Source organism: Ursus americanus, chromosome 13 (genome assembly GCF_024610735.1).
Source record: "Ursus americanus isolate L20-20 chromosome 13, mUrsAme1.1.p, whole genome shotgun sequence".
Lineage (NCBI taxonomy): Eukaryota > Metazoa > Chordata > Mammalia > Carnivora > Ursidae > Ursus > Ursus americanus.
In genome coordinates this window covers 54,654,791-54,678,759 of record NC_142139.1, presented here as the reverse complement: position 1 = coordinate 54,678,759, position 23,969 = coordinate 54,654,791, and the positions used below count along the sequence as shown (strand labels likewise).

The 23,969-nt window shown below is 35.3% G+C and overlaps 1 protein-coding gene across 4 annotated transcripts in view; it reads left to right on the top strand.

Annotated features, from left to right (window-relative positions):
- The window catches only part of LOC123793167 (putative ATP-dependent RNA helicase DDX60), a 102,366-nt gene that overhangs the window by 37,788 nt on the left and 40,609 nt on the right, over nucleotides 1–23,969 (top strand). For all 4 annotated transcript variants that reach the window (XR_015726517.1, XM_087866568.1, XM_087866566.1 and 1 more), the window contains 12 exons: nucleotides 870–1,019; nucleotides 3,323–3,442; nucleotides 4,838–4,933; nucleotides 6,862–6,977; nucleotides 7,797–7,939; nucleotides 8,026–8,135; nucleotides 12,172–12,276; nucleotides 12,760–12,888; nucleotides 13,914–14,038; nucleotides 17,957–18,115; nucleotides 21,566–21,716; nucleotides 23,123–23,275. Coding sequence is in view for 3 of the 4 variants with exons in the window: in XM_087866568.1 (XP_087722694.1) it covers nucleotides 870–1,019; nucleotides 3,323–3,442; nucleotides 4,838–4,933; nucleotides 6,862–6,977; nucleotides 7,797–7,939; nucleotides 8,026–8,135; nucleotides 12,172–12,276; nucleotides 12,760–12,888; nucleotides 13,914–14,038; nucleotides 17,957–18,115; nucleotides 21,566–21,716; nucleotides 23,123–23,275 (1,557 nt within the window). In the remaining variant the exon portion in view is untranslated. The remainder of the gene's footprint in view (nucleotides 1–869; nucleotides 1,020–3,322; nucleotides 3,443–4,837; nucleotides 4,934–6,861; nucleotides 6,978–7,796; nucleotides 7,940–8,025; nucleotides 8,136–12,171; nucleotides 12,277–12,759; nucleotides 12,889–13,913; nucleotides 14,039–17,956; nucleotides 18,116–21,565; nucleotides 21,717–23,122; nucleotides 23,276–23,969) is intronic.

Here is a 23,969-nt window from a genome sequence, read left to right as displayed (position 1 = left end):
ATGTTAATGATAGTGGAGTATCTTTAAAAATTCCTTCCTCCTTTTCAGGAATGCGAGGACCAGTTCCTTACTTTAGTGCAGGACATGAAGCAGCCAAGTGCTCTCTATTAATTACACACACATTTCAATTCTTCTGATGTCCACTTAATTTTGAGATGTGGCCCAAAGTGTACATAGATTAAAGAGTGTGCAGACTGAGGTTTGGGGATGTTTTTCCATTTTCTGCCCATCATAGAAATTTATGATTCTTTGATTAGTCATCATTTTGATGATTAAAAGCATAAACTGAGGGGATGAAGTTTTGCATGCCCTCCAAAGTAGGTACCTGACATTCTTCTGTATATAAAATGAAAGATAAGTAGTAAAATTACGAATGATTGATTTTTTTCTCCTCAACTACCATTTCACCATTACAAAAATAAACATTTGCTACTTCTTAGAACTTAATTTCTCAAAACCTTTAGAGAAGCACTGTACTTCATCAATGACAAATACTTAAAAAAAAGAAATTTTCCCAATGACAGGATATTTTATTCAGACTCATTTTCTGTTTTAGAGGAGAGCTGTACTTAATCAATGACAAATACTTAGAAAAAAGTAAATCTTCCCAATGATAAGATATTTTATTCAGGCTCATTTTCCATTTTTCACACACAAACTCACCTCCAGATGTTCAAAAGCATAGCGATTCTGTCTTCTGAGGGAATGCCATGAGGTCTTCAGATTTTCCTACGTGTTTCTACATGTGTTTTCAACTCCCCATCATTACATTTGAAGTTCAGAAAATTATAATAGAAGTGTATTCATAGATTTGTTTTGGTAACATGCTGTTCATATTATTGACAAAAATGGTGCTCTGAACCCTACAGCGAGAGCTCCTTGATGTTGTGGATAATAATGAGTCAGCAGTGATTGTCGCCCCAACGTCCTCAGGCAAAACCTATGCTTCCTACTATTGCATGGAGAAGGTGCTGAAGGAGAGCAATGAAGGGGTAGTTGTGTATGTTGCACCAACAAAGGTAGCCCTCAAGTGACTCGAATTTTCTCTTTCATTCCAAAACCTCTTCTTTTAAAATAATACATGTAGTCATGGGGTGAATCTATTTCAGTTTTTATTATTTATTTGTTGTCCAGTTTTATTGATCTATAATTGGCATATAGCATTGTATTATTTAAGGTGTACCACATGTAATTTGATATATGTATATATTGTGAAGTGATTGCCACAATAAGTTTAGTTAACATCTGTCACCTCATATAGCTACAAACTTTTTTCTTATGAGAATTTTTAAGATCTATACTCTTAGCAACTTTCAAATATGCAGTGCAGTATTGTTAACTATAGTTGCCATGCTGTACATTTCATATCTACTACTTATTTATATTATGACTGGAAGTTTGTACCTTTTGTTCAGCTTCATCCGTTTCACTCACTGCCTCCAACTCCTACCTCTGGCACCCATCAATCTCTTCTCTGTTTCCATAATTTTCACTTTATTTTGTGACCTGTATTTTCTCCTTCCAGTTTCAGAGGACGACATAACACTTTTCTTAGAACCACTGTGAGGAAAAGGTCTGGTCTTGTGGATTTTGTCATTCAGCATTATGCTTGCATTGAGAGAAGTACTCACACTTTGCTGGGCAATGTTGAGTCACTTAGGAATCTAATATTGCCTTTGCAGAGTTTATGGAATTTATCTGATCTGCCGTTGGGCATTCGTGATTGGTCTATCTCTCAATGCAGGTTGTTTTGCCATATTTCTTTTATGTCTGTTACTGCTTAATGTTGAACTTAAAAACAGGAAGTATGATCTTTGTCATTTAGGAGAAAGATTGACTTAACGGAAAATATAAGTTTGCATATCCTCATTCATAACCCTTTGCTTGTAATGTGATTACTCTTAGGAAAGGCAAATTTAGTTGAGATAACTTTAATTCTATAGATTAAAATGAATTCAGACTCCATTTTACCTTCTAGGAAAAGTTTAGTGACTTGTGGTCAGCCTCAGAACCAGATTGATCAATATGATTAATTGAAATGAGCACTTTTTTTTATTGTAGCTTTTTTGTTTTTCATGGCTCTTAACAAATACTCATTAAAGGAAATTATATTATATATGTTATATATATGTTATATAAATATATATTATATATGTTATATATATATTATATGTATGTTTTATGTATATATATGTTATATAAATATATATAAATTAACCTAGCCAGAAGTGGAATTTTAGTAACAACACAGTACGTTTTGCCAAATTACTCTTTTAGAAGTTTAAATCCATTTTTATTCCTACTGGCAGATATGGCAGTGTGTATTCTCTTATCTTGTCTAACATTTCTGTTATTACTTAAAATGTTTTTGCCATACCGACAGGTGAAAACGTCTATCTCATATTTAAATTTGCTTTTCTGTGATCACTAGTCATTTGGGTATCTTTGTGTGATTTTTGGGCCCTGACATTTCTTTATTCATGAACTACTTCTGGATGCATTTGTCCATTTGTCTTTTACTTGGGGGAAGTGGATTGTCTTTTCATTGATTTGTCAGAGTTTTGTACACTAAGTACATTACTCTTTACATATCATAACAAATATATCTTTATTTGTCATTTAGTCTTTTTGCTCTATTGGGTCATATTAATGATCATATTTTGTTCATATCTTTGTGTACTCAGGTCTATTAGTATTTTCATTTAGTGTTTCCATGTGTGTGCTCAGATATGTGAAAATATTCACTTTTTAGTGTCTTTATGCTTATGTTTTAAAATTTATTTTTTAATCTATGTGTATCTTTTGGGGGGGCATAAAGTGTGAAATTGATGTTCATAGATTTCTGCTTACTCAGATCCCACTAGCCAGGCTACCCACCTGATCCAAAGTATTCATGTATATATTCAAACTTCAGATGTCTGGAGGAAGTCCCCAAATATAAGAACCACAAATCTAACGGACTATCCTTCACTTGATCTTTCTTCCATGGTAGACTCACAGCTTCTTTCTAAGCCTTGGTCATCCAGGTTTTCAGCTATTTTTTCTGATGTGTGAGCAACATTTCCTGTTTTTTCCTTCTGATTAAGCCATATTTTCCCCATTTTACTTTAAGTTAAGGTTTATCAATGAGGTTCACATGCTTAGTCAAATATCTCAAAGAGAGCATGTTAGTGTATTTAGAGTAGATGTGTGTAAGAAAGGGGCTGTTGTTACACTTTCTGCACTTATAACCTTACATATTTTTAGGCAATTCCTGTCAGTCCCTGAGGTTTCATCTGTGCTTTATTATGTAATTATCAAATTACTTCCCTTGTCAACCCAGGCCCTTGTTAATCAAGTAGCAGCAACTGTTCAGAATCGTTTTACCAAAAATCTGCCAAATGGTGAAGCTCTATGTGGTGTTTTTACAAGGGACTATCGTCATGATGCCCTAAACTGTCAGGTAGGATATATTAATTAATGCATTTGTTATCAAATTATATAATAGTACTAATATATGTCTCTTTCACCAGAAATTCTACTAACCCTAACCCTTTGTGAAGACAAAGCTTTATGGAAATAATTTTTTGAATTTATAGAAGATGAAATGGCTTTACAGAAAATTTAATATTGTCACATTCCAAAGAGATGAGAAATAGCACTCATCTTTCTCTAAGGACACTTATATTTTGACTTCAGATTTCAGTTATAGTTTATTGCATCATTTGGTTTATAAATGGATTCAACATGATCTGAAGAATCCAATGCTATAAAAAATTAACAAACACCAATTTCTTTTTTTTTTTTTTTAAAAGATTTTATTTATTTATTTGACAGAGATAGAGACAGCCAGCGAGAGAGGGAACACAAGCAGGGGGAGTGGGAGAGGAAGAAGCAGACTCATAGTGGAGGAGCCTGATGTGGGGCTCGATCCCATAACGCCGGGATCACGCCCTGAGCCGAAGGCAGCCGCTTGACCGCTGTGCCACCCAGGCGCCCCAACAAACACCAATTTCTAATCAGAATGACTTTTTCTTGATAGTTAGGAGACTCTCAATTTTCTTGTTGAGTAGGATGCTCATCATAATTTTTAAAAATGTATTATTGATAGAATCCCTGATGCTAAGTAAGCCATAGATAGTTTTCCTCCTTAACAAATTCATAAATAATTAAGACTGAACAAAAAGTGAAAAGATGACTCTAGAACATTGCAGAGCAGACATGAAGATGTGTTACCCAGATTGCCTTTCAAGGATGGCATTGCTGCCCAGATGTGGAGAGAGTAGTCAAGACAAATGCCAGCTGTTGGTTCCTCCAGTTCTGCCTCCACAGTCCATGTCCTGTGGCTGAGCTAGGCAGGGGTATAAGTGCCGGGATGTTTCAGCCTGATGTGGAATAGCTCTCACAGCCAGTATTCACTCCAGAATTCTGAGCCAGGATGGCCGAGGTTTCATCAGGCCTGCTTTAAAGTATAGCTTCTCCCTCAGCCCAATTCTGCTTCTCCCCACATCCATAGTTGTTGATCCTAAATAGACATTTTTCAAACAAAACTATCTCAGGGTCAGATTGAAGAAATAAACCTGTGATGATTAACTCTATTTGTATTACTTTGAATGCTTATAAATAAGAATTTAAACTTCAAATCTGATATTTTACAACTTTGACTCATAAGAATTACAGTTTCATAAGGCTTAACCTAATATATCACAATTACAATGAAATATCCTCAGAAGTGATATTATATCATAATTATTAGCAGGTACATTCATGAGTTATAACTCTATATTTCATATTCTTATAACAAAGTCTGCACATAGTAAAGTACTCAGAATTTTTGTTTATACAATGTTATTTTTAGGTGCTTATTACAGTGCCTGCCTGCTTTGAAATTCTGCTATTAGCTCCTCATCGCCAAACATGGGTGAAAAGGATCAGATATGTTATATTTGATGAGGTAGGTTTGGTATTATTTCTCTAGGTTGATTTCCTAGTGTACATAAGTGCTATAATGAAGATATTTGGTGCTTCAAGACATTTGTCCCTTTGCATAGAGTTCAGGTTGTGGGGGGGTACTTCCTTCTAAATGGTTTCCTCAGTAACTCATACGTCTTTTGTCTCCATTTTCCTGTTGTGACTCAATAGGGGATGTCGGTATATGCTGCAAAAGTCTGTAACAAGGTAGAATTAAACACCATGGCGTAAGTTTTCCTGGTAGAGATTTCAAAATCCAATCTTTGCCCTCGAAATCAAAGCATTTTGGTCTCTAACAATGATAGCAGTTATGTGAGTTATTTTATCAGTCATCGACACAACAGAAAACAAATGGCACAGTCAAAACACAACAATTCAAGAAGAGAGTTTTCCAAGTGTGTGTGAGGGAAACTAAAGGTTAGTACAGTAATTCAGGGCTAGTAACTTACCCCTATGCTTAAAGGGACAAGTCAAAGAAGAAGTTACTGAGATGCAAAAAGAGACTCTGAAGTAGCCACATTGTGAGTACTTACTTAGTTGAGGGACATAGCTAGTTCAAGGTAAACTTTCAGGAAGGGATCCAGTGAAATAAAGACCTCATTCTCCTCACATCTCCTGATCCCTTGCCAAGGCTCTCCATTGGCCAAGTCCAGGGGAACCAGAGAGCTCTGGAGTCACTTTAAAGTAATCTCTACAGGTCCGTTTCCCTGGCCAAAGAGAGCAGGATAGAAAATAATGGAGAATTATAGGGACGAATGGAAGATATTCGTAACATTTCTATAGTATTTATAAATGTTATGAAATTTTATAATATTTATAAATGATATTTATAACATTTTATCCTTATATTTTATTTTATATTTTTATAATTATATTTAATAATACACTTAAAATATATTTATATAATATAAAATATATGTTACTATGTTATATATAAATATATATTAAATATTTATATATTTGATTTATATATTATATATTTTATTTATATAATATAGATTTATATAATATGTAATTTATATATGACATATATTTATAGAATTATATATTATATTTATATATTCATGCAAAGCATATAAAGCATATTATATATTTATTAAATACTATATTATATATCCATTTTATATAATATATGTTATATATTTATTTATATATATACAGAGCAAGTGGGCTGGCATGACTGATAATGGCAGTAAGGCTGTAGGAGGGCAACCCTGGAGTGGGCAGTCAGTGAAGTCCTTCTAATGGAGTGACATTCGCCTGAACTCTGTAAGCTGAATAGAGAGGGTTAAGCAGAGGGAATGATACATGTGAAAGCTCTGGGGTAGGAAAGGTGTATTCAAGGAACACAGAAAAGTCCAGTATGTTCTAAGCAGAGGGGGAGCACTATGGGGCAGAATGACTTGATACGAAGCTAGAGAGGCAAGAGGGGGCCAAGTTATGTGAGGTATAATGTACACCCTGTTAAGGAGTTAACATTCTGTTCCATATGCAAAGGAAGATATTGAAGAAATTTAATTAAGGACATGGACTGATCTAATTTGTCTTTTAGACATATCATTTTGGCTGTGATTAGAAGAATGTAGGGGGCACTGAGGGAAGCTAGGTGGTGGGGGATATTGTAGTAGTGCAGCTGAGACGTGATGGTGGCTCGGGTGGCAGTAGACATGGAGAGAAGCGCATAGATTTGAAAGAAATTTTTGAAGTAAGAGAAAGAGGAATTATTGATGGATTGGTTATGGCGATTGAAGAAAATTTGTGTCACGATTTGCCATCACCTAATTTGTGGATATTTATATAAACTTGGCCTGGTAACATGAAACTATGTATGATGATTTGAGCTTCTGTGTCTTATTTTCATTTGCTATTTTAAAATAAGCTTTTTAAAGGAGAAATTTTTTTCTTTAATAGGTCCATTGTCTTGGCGGAGAAATTGGAGCAGAAGTCTGGGAGCATCTCCTTGTCATGATCCGATGTCCCTTTTTGGCTCTTTCAGCTACCATAAGTAACCCGGAGCATCTCACTGAGTAGGCATTATGTTCCAATTTGGATAAATGCTTTTCTATTTTAAATTTTATACTTTCTATATAGGTTCTGAAGAGTTTCATAACTTTCTGGTGAGTTTATTAACTTATCTCTGGCTATTCAAGCAACAGAGCATCTACAGTGCCTCCTGGCAGGTGCTGAGAAAGGCCACACTCAATAAAGGAAAATCAAGGACTATCCCAGCCAGATCTGCTATTGAGTAGAAAATTTCTTCCGTTCGTCCAAAAAAGTTCACCAGCAGTGATAGATCTATGTTCCTTTTTTTTTTTGTCCTTGAGCAAGAAATAAAAAATGAAATAGTATAATGACATCCCCTGCCACAGACCTTGAGATTTCTTCTATTGTCCCACTTTGTAGATGTTTAGAAAGATAGCAAAGCCTTATTAATTGAAAAGCCCATAACATTTTTTCATTGGGATAGATTTTGCCTTGTTGCTATAACAATTATAGCAAAGGCTACTATGTGCCAGGCACTATGCTAAGTGTTTTGCAAATAGTAATTTATCTTAAATACCCAACAGCCCTTATGATTTACTATTTCCATTACTACTATTAAATCGTATTTCTATTACTACTATTATTATTTCCATTTTTATGGAATGCAGAATGTGGGAAATGAGGCACAAAGAATGTAAATGTAAATGTGACTCTCAACCGAGAGCCACGGACAGCAGTAAGGAGGCTGGGATTCAGTCTCAGGTAGTCTGCCTCCAGGGCCTATTCCTTTAAGTACAATTTTTAAATGTCACAGGAATAGTACTATATTACTGCCTACATAATATGTAAATTTATTTTTTAAGGTGGCTACAATCAGTAAAACACTACTGGAAACAAGAAGACAATACAATGGGAAAAAATACTGCTTTTAAAAGAAATGCTGGCCGTTATGCCAATTCTCCCAAAGATTACTTCCAAATAAAGCAATCATATAAAGTTAGACTTGGTATGTTTGGAATTTTTCTTTTACTTGAAAATCATTGCAGTCCTTATGCGTCCACTGATTTGGAAATTCTTGCTCTTCATTGTTAGTGCTCTATGGAGAGAGATACAATGATTTAGAGAAGCATATATGTTCAATAAAACATCATGACATTTATTTTGATCATTTCCACCCATGTGCCGCACTAACAACGGATCATGTAAGTAATATTTTAGCCATATTTGTTCTGTGTAATATAAATTACTTGTATATATATTATAATTGAAAAGCTGCCTAGTTGATTCTTAAGAGAATTGTAGTATAGATACTTTATAACAGATATTTAACTTTATTCTTTATTTTGTATATTGAATGTATTTGACCTATAGCATAATATAAATTTAAGGTGTATAACATGCTAATTTGCTGTATTTATATATTATAAAATAATTGTAATAGCAATAGTTAGCACCTCACATTATATAATTATACTACAATATTACTGTCCATATTTATTATGCCATGCACTAAGTCTCTCTGTTGTAGTTACTCATTGCAAGTTTATGCCTTCAAACAACACTGATCTTAACCTTCCCACCTCACATTCCCTGAAAACCATCATTTTACTGTGTTTTTTATGAGTTTGACTTTTAGATTCCACGTATAAGTGATAGTATGCTGTTATTTGTCTTTCTCTGCCTGACTTATCTCTGTATAACTTTGCATAATGTGCTCAGGGTACATTCATGTTGTTTCAAATGGCAGGATATCCTCCTTTCTCAGGGTTGAAGAGTATTTATTAACATTGGTTTTTAAAAAATAACAAAAATAACTTTGTAGTCTTCAATGAACCCTCAGTGGTGTCTGGATCCGCAAAGCTTGAAAATGACTAAAATTTCAACCTGAAGTTTTTTGGTTAATTTTATTTATTCTTGGACATTATCTTGCCCATTTTCCTTCTTCTCAGTACCCATGTCTCTCTGTCCACCTTTGTGACACTATCTCAGTGCACAACTCTATGTGGGGAGCTCCTAGTACATGTGAAAATCTGATCACTGCCAGTTAGGTTAAATAAGGAAAAGACATTTCACTAACGTAACAATCATAACATGATTTTTTGGTAGTGAATCAATAAAGTGGAGGTCTTAGGATATCATTTGGGGCATTGGGGTGTCTGTGGAGAAAGATTTCTTAAATTTCCTTGCATATTTCTCTTCCTTTCTCATCCTATTCTTAGGAATGACCCATTCAAGCTCTTATTACCTCTCAAAGTGATAATCAGTAGTTTGCCTTCCTTTCAAAACCTAGCAAGTAGAATATATTCCAAATTCTGTTGTCAGGTAAAACTCCTAAAACATAATTATGATCTTGCCAAGCCTTAATGGCTTTCCTTTGGAAGTGACTAAATCCACAGTTCCTTGGCTTGGCTTCCTAGGTCTTCTCTGACCTGGCCCCAAAATCTGATGTATTTTACCTGGAGGCCTTCATGATTCATATTGTTCCTGGAGTATTTCACCACAGATGCCAAATGCCAGTTGTTCAGACCCTGTTTATCTTTTGTGACTCTTCTAATGTGAAACATCTTCAGAGTCCTTCTGTGACTTCCTTAGGTGGGTGTCATGCTATCTCCATAGCACCTTGTCTGTATTTCTTGTATGACACCAATTATGATCAGCTTACTGCTAAAGTTGCTTATATGCATGTCTTCTTTATCTTACTAGAATAACTCCTTGAAGACAAATTCTGTGTCCTCATGAGTTCCTAAAAAACTTGTATATAAACGGTGCTTAATAACTGTATGTTAAGTAAAGATAGCCAACTTAAATCGAGCATTTACTTTGTGTTCTAGGAATTTTACGTATTTTGTCTCTTTTAACCATCACAACAGTTTTAGGATGGATGTCTTGTTAATATTCCCATTTTACAAATGAGGAAGTTGAGGCATAGAGCATTTAACTAACTCATTATTGCACCACAAGTAAGTGGTGGGGCCAGGATGCAATCAAGATAGACTCCAGAGCTTGCCCTATCATCACAGTATTCTGAATGATCTATTGGACAAATACCTGAATGAGTGCATGGATGAGAATCATTTTATAGCCTTTGGGCTATGATGCAATGGCTTCTAAAAGCAACTGAATGAATCCTAATCATGGTAATTTTCTAATAAGATTTTATTACAGAAGTTTCTTTTTTGTGTGGCAATGGCCCAATCTGAACCCTAAATAAAAGTTAAGTATGGACAAAATTCCTGTGACCTCACACCCCACACTTAGAATACAGATGATAACCCACACATAAATAATAGACTTCTTTTTCTGTCCCTTTCTCTCTGTCTCCTTTTTTCTTTCCCTATTGTCACCTGGCATTTTTAAAACAGCATAGTATTTAAAAAATTATTTATTTTGTGTAGGATGTTTCCAGGCAAGTTATCTTTAAGTAGCAATGAGTGCAGTGATTTGGAGTACCTAGCAAGATTGGCATTTTGGTCCAACTGCCTTTTGTCTGTTTTCAGTAGCTATTAATGGAGTAACTGGAAAGCAACAGAACTGCTACAGTGTGCTCTGGCCCTGTATGACTTCTGCAAAGGTCATGCTGTTGTATGAGTCTTCTTAAGAATTCTGGACTTTTTTTTTTTAAGATTTTATTTATTTATTTGACAGAGTGAGAGGCAGCGAGAGAGGGAACACAAGCAGGGGGAGTGTGAGGGGGAGAAGCAGGCTTCCCGCTGAGCAGGGAGCCCGACAGGGGGCTCAATCCCAGAATGCTGGGATCACGACCTGAGCCGAAGGCAGATGCTTAATGACTGAGCCACCCAGGAGCCCCAAGAATTCTGGACTTTTGCAGCAGGAATGGAGGATAAACTCAAAGGCTTGGGCATTACTAGCTGTGTGTGAAGCATGTGTTTATATAGTGTGTTTCGTATAGTAGCAGCAATACAAAGCAAGCAGACCTTTCTTGATGTTGTGTAGTACACTTCAGATTAATATGAAAGAACTCAGTGGCAAGAAAAAGCATAATAAATTATGGCAACCGAAAGAGAAGAACCATCCACCCTGATCATTGCCCCTACAGCTTCATCATAAAAATAGTTTGAGAAGGGAAGGGGTGGGACAGGATAAGTAAACTGGCCTTAATCCAACTGAGGTGAAGGATTGCCCTTCAATCCATATGAGGCTTATTTTTGGCAAAAAAGCAGAGCTTGGCTTTTGCAGCCAATTACCATGCCACAGAGGAGCAGCTGCTCACTCCTGGAGAGCTGTCAGCCCCAGGAAGTCCTTGAAAGAACTGGTGACTCTTTCTGCTCGTACAGATCAATTCTTACCATTACTTGGGGCATTAGAGATGATATGGTTTGCAAAATAGGATCATACTGTAATACTACTGTGTTTACAAATGAAGGATGGTACAAATTTATGACCTTTTATTTCTTTTCCTTTTCTACGTAGGCTGGCTTAGGTTTTGCCAGTTCATTAGTTACTATGTAGTGGAGAACAACTGAATTGAATTCCCAGCTTTTAGCCACAGAGTTATTAAACCAATTTTAAAAATTTAGACTTATAAGTTGATCATTGACAGTTGAGGCATCAACCACATGCCAGGTATTTCACTAGACTTATTACATACATTATCTAACTTAATTCTTGCAACAAATCTATGGCACAAGCAGAATTCTTGTCCACTTTGGAAATGAAGAAACTCAGGCTTCTATAAAAGGCTAAGAGACTTAAGAAATCACAAGCATTCTAGTGACAGAAATAAGATTTATATCTTTTTGGGTTTTTTTAGATTTTATTTTATTTATTTGACAGACAGAGAGACAACCAGCGAGAGAGGGAACACAAGCAGGAGGAGTGGGAGAGGAAGAAGCAGGGTCCCAGCAGAAGAGCCTGACGTGGGGTTCGATCCCAGAACTCTAGGATCACGCTCTGAGCCAAAGGCAGACGCTTAACGACTGAGCCACCCAGGCGCCCCCAAAATAAGATTTATATCTTAAAAATTATGCTGGTTTTTGGATTTATCTTACAGATAGGTTATTTAGTTAGGCAAAATAATTTCCCACTTTCAAGTAGTATTAATAAGAGAACATAATGTTTACATTCCAAAATAACATATTCAGTTACTATATTGACATGGAGTATGTTGATATAATGCAGTCTCAAGTTCAGAGAGTTTACCCAGGTTCACAGGGCAAAGGACAGAATAGAAGATAGAATGAAAGAATATTAAAATTTTTAATTTTGTTTTAAATGTAGATTGAAAAGTACGGATTCCCTTCTGATCTTACCCTTTCCCCTCGAGAAACCATCCAGCTTTATGATACCATGTTTCAATTCTGGGAAAGCTGGCCCAGGGCCCAGGTAAGTAATAATTACACATTTAATTTGAATTAATTGTATTATAGTGGATGGTAACATTGCTGTTCAGAAAGACAAAGTCTCACCCTTTCTGGTCATATGCATCTAATCTTTTAAAATTATAGGTAGTTTCCAAAATAAAATCACCCCTTCTCAGATCTTCTTGCTAACATATTGTGTTTTACTTTAATGGGGTGTAATGCCATTGAATTCCTGAAGATATTACTTCTTTCAATTTCTGGGATGCTAGGATATTTTAGTCTTCTTTTACATCTTGGATTCATATTCCTTCATTTTCTCATTGTACTCTCCTTTTCTCTTTATGCCCTAGTTGCTGTCTGTTCTCATCTTCTATTTGGTAAAAAGACATTCGATAGTCTGTACTCTCCAGAAGCTTGTAATTCTGTTAAATGAAATGCATAATTGAGAAACATCTTTGGATTTTCTTGCGTGATTTTATTTAATTTTGTGGCATTTCTTTTCAAGGAGCTCGATCCAGAGAAATTCATTCATTTTAAGAATAAAATAGTTGTTAAAAAGTTGGATGCTAGAAAATATGAAGAGAGCTTAAAGGCAGAATTCACAAGTTGGATTAAAAATGGCCATACTGAGGAGGTAATTTCCGCATGTTTTTGGCAAAACCCTATGTTCCTTGTTTTCTTAGTTGCATTGTTGCCATCATCATCATCATCATTATTATTACTATTATTATTTTAGTCTTCAACTTAAAGTTTAGGACTTTAGGCCGAACTGAAAGTCTAGTATTCTGAGATAGAATAGAAAGAGGAAAAGGAAATTGCTCTTTGTTTAATCCTCTGTGCTTTCTCAGTGTGACAACAGACAAGAACAGAGGTGTCACTATCCACAGTCAGTGTTCTTGATGCAGTAAGAGATTGAAATCATAGTAACAGTAGCTCAGAAGAATTTTTTACTCCTTTATCATTTTTGGCTTGGGATTTTTTTCTTTTGTGATTTTTAATTCAATTTGTGGGAACTATTTGTGTATTAAAACCTTCACCTGGGGTCATGTAAGTTTTGCATATTTATATTAAATAAGTTGAGGATGGTCTTTATATTTCAAAGTTTGTTTTATTGTCACACATTGAGGTTTCTCATTTTGGGTGAGTGACATATATTAGACTTTCTCATTTGAGTTTTTTCCATTACATTTTAACTTAAGTAATCTCCTCCCATTCAGAAACATAATTAATTTACATTTTCTTCCATTTATTTTGTCATTTAAAAACATTCAGTTTGAAAGTGGTTTTTTTATACATGCCATGGAGAGAAACTGATTTACCCCAACTTCTGCTGTAGTGGTACCAGCAATCATTTACTGAACAACCTCTTTCTGACTGATTTGTGGTGCCTTACATAAATGCATGTTAAATTGCATATATGTGTGCATGTATATATAGTAATCTTTTTGTTTTTGTTGTTCCATGGTGTATTGATTTGTATATTTCTTTGATGGTTCTTTAAAAAATGTTATATTTTCATAATTATTTTATTATATTTTATTTTAAGGAAGCACAGAAATATAGATTAGACAACTATGAAAATACTTTAGCCAAAAGTAGTAATTCTTTTCTTTATTATGCAGAATTTAAAACTAATAATTTTTTTATTCATTGCTACAGGCCAAAATGGTTCTGAGGAATCTTAGTCCTGAGTCAGTTTCTAGTTCAGAAAACATGATAAGAATGTTTCCACTTCTCGTTGAAAAGCTAAGGCAAATGGAAAAGTTACCGGCATTATTTTTTTTGTAAGTCATTTAATTTAATTAGTTTTTGTTTGTAATTTGTATCAGGCTTATTCTTTTAAGTTGAGGAAAATGACACAAACTTCACTGTTGTAATAAAGTATTCATAACTATTTTTGGTGCTCATTTGTTATCAGAATGCATATTTAAAAAATGCACCTTTCTAGTTCAAAAAATATTTAGTTCTTAAAAAATATCAGTTCTTAAAAAATATTTTTACTTGTGCTATTACAAATTACTACCTTTGAATAGTTTCCTACTCCATTTTTTATCTTTTTACTGTAAACTATTATATTTTTATTTAGGTCTTGTAAATTTCCAGTAACTATTGAGGTTCTTGGCAAAAATAAATTGAATGTTTACACATACAAATATCCCACATAAAATTAAAGTATCCTTACAACATGTTAGCATATTTATTGGTGGGGTATTTTATTGTTTTTAATTCACAGTTATGAGAACTGTAACTTAGAGACACTGCTATCTTGCTAAAGTTTATATGCTATAGCATAAAAATAGCTTAAAATTGAATGTAATCATCCAGTTTTGGTGAGGCATAAGTTATACCAAAATATATTCATTAAATGGATAGTACTCTGTATCCTGGATTAACTTTGATCACATAGTCTGGGATCAGAATAAAATACTTTCTTTATTTTAGAAGATTTTAAACTACTTTCGGTCATGGAAGTTTAAGTAGGCCACGGATATAAACAAACAAACAAACAAATAAATAAAGGTTCATTATCTTGTTCATCTGGCAAAGTTTAATGAAATTTTTTTACACATAAATAGACATATAGTACTGAATCATTATTGGTGATATACATTTAAAATAATGATGATAATTAAACATATGGTTGTGTTTGGAACTTTTGGAGATTGCAATACAATTGTTCCTTTTATCTGTGTTGTTGGGACAAGGAAAATAAATTTCTGAACTACCAAGAAGTTACACAACTCACCTACTTAACTTTAGAGCATGGCTACAGATTTTAGAAACAAACACAATTTTGTGTATCTGAGATATTCCTGAAAGCCTAACTGCAAAATAGAAATCCAAAAATAACTATTTATTGTTCATGCACACGTAAATACTTAAAACATTTAAGAAGTAAAATATTTTCACCCAATGTGTGAAGGAAGTCAAGAGTTACAAACTTCCAGGTAAAAAATAAATAAGTCATGGAGATGTAATGTATAGCATAGCTACTATAGTTAATAATACTGCATTGCATATTTGAAGGTTGCTAAGAGATTAGTTCTTAAAAGTTCTTATCACAAGAAAACAAATTCTGTAGCTATGTGTGGTAACAGATGTTAATTAGGCTGATTGTCGTGATCATGTCACAACATATGCAAATATTGAATCATTCTGGTGTATACCTGAAATTAATATAATGTTGTATGTTAATTGTACTGCAATTAAAAAAAAAGGGCAGGGTACAATAGAATGCATAGTGTTTTGTGCACCTGTAAAAGCTTCTTTGGAAACTATACCTAGGAGCACGATCACTGTATTTTGTAGTACGGGAAAACTAATGCGATAAATGGAACATGACTTTTTTTTCTAATGTGGCTTCTTAACGTATGTCCCATCAGTAGTTCATGAGGTTCCCATTTAGACCTATCATCACAAGCTTGTGGGATTGTCATTCTGTTTCTGTAAAATCATGTCTTGCTACTGTTGTAATTTGCATTACTCTGATCAGTACTGAAGTTGAGCATTTCTTTCAAGTAATGGTCTTTTAACTTTAATTAAAAATTAATGTTTAATTTTGATGCATTAAAATTCATCAACACTTAAAAAAAGGAGAAAATGTTTCACAAAAGCATCATAGATTTAATTTTGCTTGAGGAATTGACTCTTGGCATGTCTTGGAATTTTGGGCTCTCTGCAGAACATACTGTGAAAATCCTTGGTCTTATGCAGTTTGATTTAATCCTAAGTAGCCCCAGATCATCAATAAATCAGGATTTTTTTAGGGCTCAATCTGTACATCTGAGAGCTTATCGAATAATGATTGTCCCTGTCAGCCTTCTCCAGTTTGGTCTCTAGAAAAAAATGTGTGGAGCACGTTTAATGTTTAGTGACACTATCAGTGTGTGCTTAAGAACACACATTTCATGATCAGGCCCAATTGGGATCCTACCTCTGCTCTCAATTAGTATGGCACTTCTAGACAGCTCCTTAATGGCTTTGAACCTTAGTTTCTTTATTTGCAAAACGAGGTGATAAAAATTGTAACGCATAGGGTTGGGGTGAGAATTAAATACAAATAAATTACGAAAGCCCTTAATGCAGTATTACAAAATGATATTGACAGAAGTCCAATCTTGATCACATTCATTCTAAATAGGTTATCAGAGAGACTTAAGAGGAAGAATTATTTCCAAGTGATCTAGATTTTAAACACGAAGTACTATGATGAAAATTATGCCGTTTCATACAGAATGTACACCTAGATGAAGTAAATTGCATTAAAATAAAAAAAGAAGCAACATGATTTCATGACTAAGAACATGGGCTTGGAGGCCAGATTCTGCCACATACAAGCTGTGGAATCGTGGGCAGATCACTTAATCTGTTTATATATATATATCCATTTTCTCATCTACAAAATAGGGATAATAATAGTGTTTTCCTCATAGGGTGATTCTGAGTACAAAATGGTTTAATATATTTATGATTTGGATACTTATATTTATGGTACTTAGAGTAGCGTCTGAAAATAGCATGTTTAAGTGTTAAGTGTTTACTAACTTTATTATTTTATTGTCTACCATATAAAATTTCTTGCCATGTGGCATAGACTGCCATTTATTTAATCCTTACTTTACTAGTATACCAATTTGTTTACTTTTCATCTGGTCTCTGGAAAGAAGTAGTCACAATCCAAAAAGTTAGGGTGAGAACCCAACATTGTCTCCATTCCTGCCTAAGAGCAATATTTTACTGTTTGATCTCATTTATATATAGAATCTTAAAAAGCTGAACTCATAGAAACAGAGAGTAGATTGGTGGTTACCAGGGTCTCAGAGGGTTAGGGATGAGAGAAACGGAGAGATGTTGGTCAGAGGGTACAAACTTCCAGTTATAAGATGAATAAGTTCTGGGGATATAATGCATAGCATGGTGACTATAGCTAACAATACTGTATTTTATCCTTCAAAGTTGCTAAAAGGGTAGATCTTAAATCTTCCCAGAATAACACACAAAAGGCAACCACAGGAGGTGACGGATGTGTTAACTAACCTTATTATGGTAATTTGTGATATGCACAGGTATCAAATCATCATGTTGTACACCTTAAACTTATGCAATGTTACATGTCAATTATATTTCAATAAAACTGGAAAAAAGCAAAGGAGTCTCTAAAATTCACAAAAGATTTGTGAAATCCAAACTTACTCATAAATATATAATGCTAAGGGCCTTTGATTCCATCGGGGGGAGACCTAAATATGAGTGGAATTAAATACAAGAGCAACTACAACAACAATTCAAATAAATAAAAGAGCATAATTCTTTTTTGTTTTTAAACTTCTTTTTCTCATCTTGGTTTTGGGGGGGGGCAATCCATTTTCTGTATATAAATAGAGAAAATCCATTGTTCTCTGTCCCTTACCTGTGGAGTGTCTTACCTACTCTTATAGGAGAAATTTCCATGGGCTGTAATTGCTGTTGCCTCACGGGTAAGGTCTATACAAGGAGGGCAACTTACAGTTTACTGTAAGGTAGTTAATAAGGAGTCTGCTGACCCAGAATACCTTGTGTGCGTATTCAGGATAAAACTCATGAAGTTAGATATTAAAAGCTCAACAGGTATATGTCAGGATGTTAAAAGTAGAAGGAAATATGATTTGAATTTTATTTATGATACTGTTTTCAAGGCAAGTGGTCTTTTCATTTGCTTGTAGATTCAGCTTAAGAGATGTAGAACAAACAGCTCAATGGGTGAGACGTTTCCTGAAGCAAAAGCAGGAGAGACAAAGGCCTCCCGAAGCTGATAAAGAAGCCCATGACATGATTAATAAACTTCGAAAAGTTCAAAAATCCATTGAGAAACAAAAGACAATGTAAGTATTTAATGAAACAGATTAGTGGTTAAAGGGTTAAAATACTCCACAGGTCGAATCAGAAACATACGTTGAATGTGCTACAAAGAAGTTCTAGTTATTGCTTGAACTTATTTGCAAATTGTCTTAATTTGGGTCGGAAAATGGGATAAAGATAAGTGGTCATAATATTTATATACATATTCTTTAGTTGCATAGATGAGTCTCATTTAAGACTTCAAAGAGGCAGGACCACAGCCTATGAGCTTTGGCGGATTATGTTCCTGACATATTTATCCCTCAAAATAAGCATATGTGGGGGCGCCTGGGTGGCACAGTGGTTAGGCATCTGCCTTCAGCTCAGGGCGTGATCCCGGCATTATGGGATCGAGCCCCACATCAGGCTCCTCCACTATGAGCCTGCTTCTTCCTCTCCCACTCCCCCTGCTTGTGTTCCCTCTTTCGCTGGCTGTCTCTATCTCTGTCAAATAAATAAATAAAATCTTAAAAAAAAATAAGCATATGTGACTCCAACTCTCAGTCAGCCCTCAGAACAAAGTCAAAACACGTTGTCTTGGGTCACAACATGGAGGTGTCATTGATTTATCATGATGTCACATAAGTGAACATCGAATGAATTTGAAAATTGAAATGCCGGTGATGGGTATTAAGCAGGGCATGTATTGCATGGTGCACTGGGTGTTATATGCAAGTAATGAATCATGGAACTTTACATCAAAAACTAGGGATGTACTGTATGGTGACTAACATAACATAATAAAAAATTACTATAAAAAAATAAAATGAACATAAATGGATTACACAAATTAAAAAAAAGAAAGAAATGTCAGTTCTATGCTTGCCAGAACTTTGCTTTTGACTCCTCTTCCTTGTTCTCATGTCTAATCCTGGCAACTCTAGTCCAAGATGTTTATTGTCTCCCTATTGTTCTCTCCATCTTATTTGCTGCCTGGTGTAGATGCTCATTATGTCTTCCTTGAATGATTGCAAAGGTCTTCTTTTTAGACTCCAGAGCCTTAGGGTTCACTACTCTCCAGTGTAGCTAACAATTACTCTTGCTAACATTCAAATTGATTAAATTATTCAATGTTCACTATTCTTTCTTCCTTCTTCTTTGCTTCAACGATAAAGTCTAAATTTTTTGGATGTTGTTGGTATGCCAGCAGGTTTTGGGCTTTGCCCTACTTTTCCAGTTTTACTTCCTACCATTCCCCTCTAATAATACTCAGCATTTATGGTTCTTCTTACATGACCTGTTCTTCTACCTCTATGTTTTTCCATGATCTGACCCATCTGCTTTAAGTACACTCCTTTCTGATTGCCCTCAAAGCTTACACTCATAATTTTGCTATCTCTTCTCTGAATCTTGCTGTAATTCCCCAGTTAAATTTAGTAATCTTTTTTTCTGTGTTCCTGTTACATATTCAGTATTTAGTAGATCAGCTATTACAATACACTACTGTTATTTTTCACTTGTCTTTCTTTTTCCTACATTATTAGTATTTTCCTCTTTTCATCTGCAGTGGTCAGCACATTGCTTGGCAGGGAATAGTCATTTCATAAATATTTTTAAATGAATCTGAGCATTCAAACTCAGATATTTCTTCAAAGTAGACATAACTTTTACAGCTCCTCTGATTCAGATTTCTCAAATTCTAGAGCAAGCTGTAATTTGCTGCTGACCTTTCTGCTTATCTTCCCTCTGCCTCTTGTGCTGTTTCCTTGGAAGTAGTGGGAGGTGAAGAGCCCAGACAGGGACAGCGTAGGAAGTATACCAGCCCCCCCTTTTTTAAAGATTTTATTTACGTGTTGGACAGAGAGAGACAGAGAGAGGTAACACCAGCAGGGGGAGTGGGAGAGGGAGAAGCAGACTTCCCGCTGAGCAGGGAGCCCAGTACAGGACTCTATCCCAGGACCCTGGGATCATAATCTGAGCCGAAGGCAGACGCTTAACAACTGAGCCACCCGGGCGCCCCTATAAACCGATCTTTAGACAACTTTTCTTCAGGGCACTAGGAGCCATCATTTCAAATTGGATTAGTGACCAATAATTCAAACTATAAAAATATAAAGGGTGTTTTAATACCTTGTTCAGTACCATCATTATATGGAGGGTAAGAGGGGAGCGTGTGTTTTGGAGAGTACCACTCTGGCCCTCTTCTATCTGCGTCTATTTCTATAATGTTAGGAGTCAATGAATCTTAGGAGGCATGGCCACCTGGAGCTCATTCTCACCCTTTTAAATTCCACGTTATTATGGGGCTATATTTGTCAAGGTGAAGGGGAGAACATATTTTATTTGGCAGTTTGTTACCTTGATTTAAAACTTATAGTTAAACAACAATATGTGGGCCTCCATTAGTACTCTGCCCCATGCTCTGCAAACATTAGGGCCAGGCCTTTCCATAGTCATATTATTCTTCCTTGAGTTAAGTGTAATGTTAGTTGGAGGTGGGATACAAGTGAGCTCATCTTCTCATATTTGGAGTTGTCTTATATTCACAGCTAAGAGAAAAGTGAAAAAAATTAAAGAAAGTGTAAGTGATCTGGGTATCTGTAAAAGGCCATTACACTGAGAGGTAATGGATAATATGGTCTGATGACATAGCCAGGTTTTATGCAACCATGTCTGAAGTAAGATTCCTTGGTAGCACACTCTGAGATGGGGTTACCTCTGTAAGCGATTTACTGAAACGTTGCACTCATGAGGGACCTGCCAGAAAGTGAAGGAAGCAAAAATAAAAGGGGAGGGAGAGAAAGTAAAGAAAATATGCACGGATGTGGGTTTTGCTGGAATATTGCCTGAGCCTCGTCCAATAGGGAGATCTGGGAGCATCACAGAATTGTCCCAGCTTGGATCCAGGTGGCTGATTTTTGTACCTCATATTAGTTAATTATTGGCCTTAGGCTTCTTCCTCTCTCCCAAGAGAGGTTGTAATCTCACAGACATTTCTAGGAAGCTCTTGTCAATTGAGGACAATTCTGCAGGGAACAGTATAGCTGAGAGCCCTTCCTTAGCAACCAAACTCAGAGCTGTTGTAGCCTCTATTACAAGGAGTGAAGGACAATGGCCTGAAATTGGCAATATGGAGCAAGGGGGACTACTTATCTCCAAGACTGGTGTCATGAAGGCTGAAAAAGGAAAAACTATTACCACTTTAGTAAGGGGACATGAGGTCATCTGGGGAGAAATGGATTTGGTAAGAAGGCTACTTACAGGAGGGAGGGAGGAGAATAGGGAAAATATGGGTACATAGGGAAATGTTTACTGAACGACCCCAAGTCCCAGAGGCTAATGAGGAAGTATATTAGGGGAGGAAGTCTGGGTCAAAATAGTACAGATGTATATAGGAGTGAATGTCTGGGTGATGAGGGGATCTGGGAAATCTTGGGCTCACTATGGTAGCCAAATCTGACTATTCATTACTTAAAATTTATTTTTATGAACAGGTATGAAAAAAAGCAGAAAATTCCAAGAAAAATGGATCAAAGGCTAATAATACATGAAGCTGAACATAATAATCTACTCAAGATTTTAAAGAAGAACCTGGAAATCCCTCAGGAGTGCACATATGCTAATCAAAAAGCAATAGACACTGAGGTCGGTGGAATGAAATACTCCTCCAGGAAATGACTTCACTCATCAGCCATTATTTCTCAGTTATAGACACTGTTGAGTGTAATAACTAAATGCAATCTCTAATAGAATAGAATTCTCTCTGTGTGACCTTCTAGTGACACATAACTCTTGAGGGCTCTGCAGAGCATGTCTAAAAAGGACAGGAGAAGTTTTTTAGGTTATTTCTTGCTTGTTAAAAATTAACACCTGAGAGGGTCTGTCCTTTGATTATTTTTTCTTTCACAGAAAGGCTTTTTCACAACCTGAATTCTAGACTTAATCCCTCATACCTCATTTGAATATTTGGGTACATGTAGTTCAATACTCTTTAAATAATGTACACAGAATTTGTCAAAATCAGAAGCTGTCTATATTATAGTTAAAACATTCTACCAAAAGACATTGAAATATCTAAAAGTGGTATGCCATTTTTTCCTTAAAACTTTTTTTTTAATGCAAACAATTCCTGCTTATGGTAGATGAATTTGAAAATACAAATTAGTAACAATAAAAACAATGACATCAATCAGAAGTAATCACTACCCTTCTGGATGAAGCTTTTATATCTTTTTCATTTGTGACTCACACAAACAGTTCTGTTGTATACTTTTTTGGGGGAGTAAACTTCATAGTTTCTTCCTTTTTAATAACCATGAATTTACATCATCATTTGAATAGCTCCTCAATATTCCATTGTATGGGTGACTATACAACTGTCTTCTGCTTTTGGATACTTAGGGTTTGTTGGGGTTTTTTTTCTCTTTCTTCCTTTCTTTCTTTTTCTTTCCTTCCTCCCTTCCTTCCTCCCTTCCTTCCTTCCTTCCTTCTTCTTTTCTCCTTCTCATAAGCAATGTTTATCTTTGTACATAGAACTCTCTACACAAGTGGATTTCCCCCTTGTGAGAGAATGGTTATTTTTTAGGCCATTCGTGACTGATTTACAGTGAGAAGTAAGTACTCTCAGACCATATGGGGTAAGGAGCCCTCTCTGCCTTCCTGGAGAAGTCTGTCTGTCTGTCTGTCTGTCTCTCTTTCTCCTATCCCTGGGGAGAACTTGTAAGGCTCCAGTAGAGAACTGACTTCCCTCAGGCAAGAGCAGATCATACCTCACACTTCCTCTGGGTGTTTATCTACTGTTTTGTCAGTACGATTTATCCCTGAAGTGGGGTGAAACAGTGAGAGACAGCTGTTCAAAGATTTGGGAATATTTCCTATAGTTACTGTTGCTGCCGTAAAATGTTCTTCGTACTCATGTAGAATCAATTTCAAGCAGTTGCTCCATTTAGTCAAACTATTATATAGTATGTTACTTTCTTTAAATATTTTATTCTGATTTAAGTTAAACTTAGATAAATGATCAAAATCCCTAATACTCTTATTTCTTTCAGACTTTGCAGATGGTGTTCGATCGAGTAAAATTCTCAAGAAAAGGTGCAGTGCTGAAGGCTTTGGCAGGAAGGGGTATTGGATATCATCACAGCTCTTTAAGCTTCAAAGAAAAACAGTTAGTTGAGATACTTTTTCGGAAAGGATTTATTAGGGTAGGTAAATTTTTTCATTCTAAAATTGAAGCTGTGTCAGTATGAAAGTGAATGTCCATGAGAGGGGAAAATAGTAACTTTTTTTCCTCATCTAATTATATCTTTTACTTATTTATTTTTTTTACAACTCATGATGTCACTGCATATTCTTCCATCTCATTTAATTGAGGGGGGGTTTGAAATTTATCATTTAGTTTATCTCTTTTTCTAGAATTAAAATATTCCCTAAACAGATACTTTTCCAAATATTTCTGTAATGCAGTATACCTATTATGATCTTGGAACAACAATTCCTTGCTTTTTCATTTATAATATCTAGGGAATTTTATCAGCTGTTCATGTAATTTTTCTTACAGACATCCTTTTGCGGGCTTACAGGACACTTATAATAGGTTTTGGTCAAATCTTTTCTCAATGTAATAGCTGAAGTAAGAGCAACAATGTATCACTTCCTCAGGGCCCCCTGCGTATTTTGGCAGTTTTTATTTGAGTCACTCCTAAAAGCTCTCTCCCCATCACTGACAGTGCACAAGAGGAAGATTACCTTAAACAACTTGAAAACCAACCCCTATTATGCTTTATTTAGTATGTTACATGACGATGCATGGGGATAGATTGGATAAATCTACAATGAGGATTAATATAATTTCTTATTTTAGATCTTGAGTAATATTTAAGAATAGCCTCTGAGTTT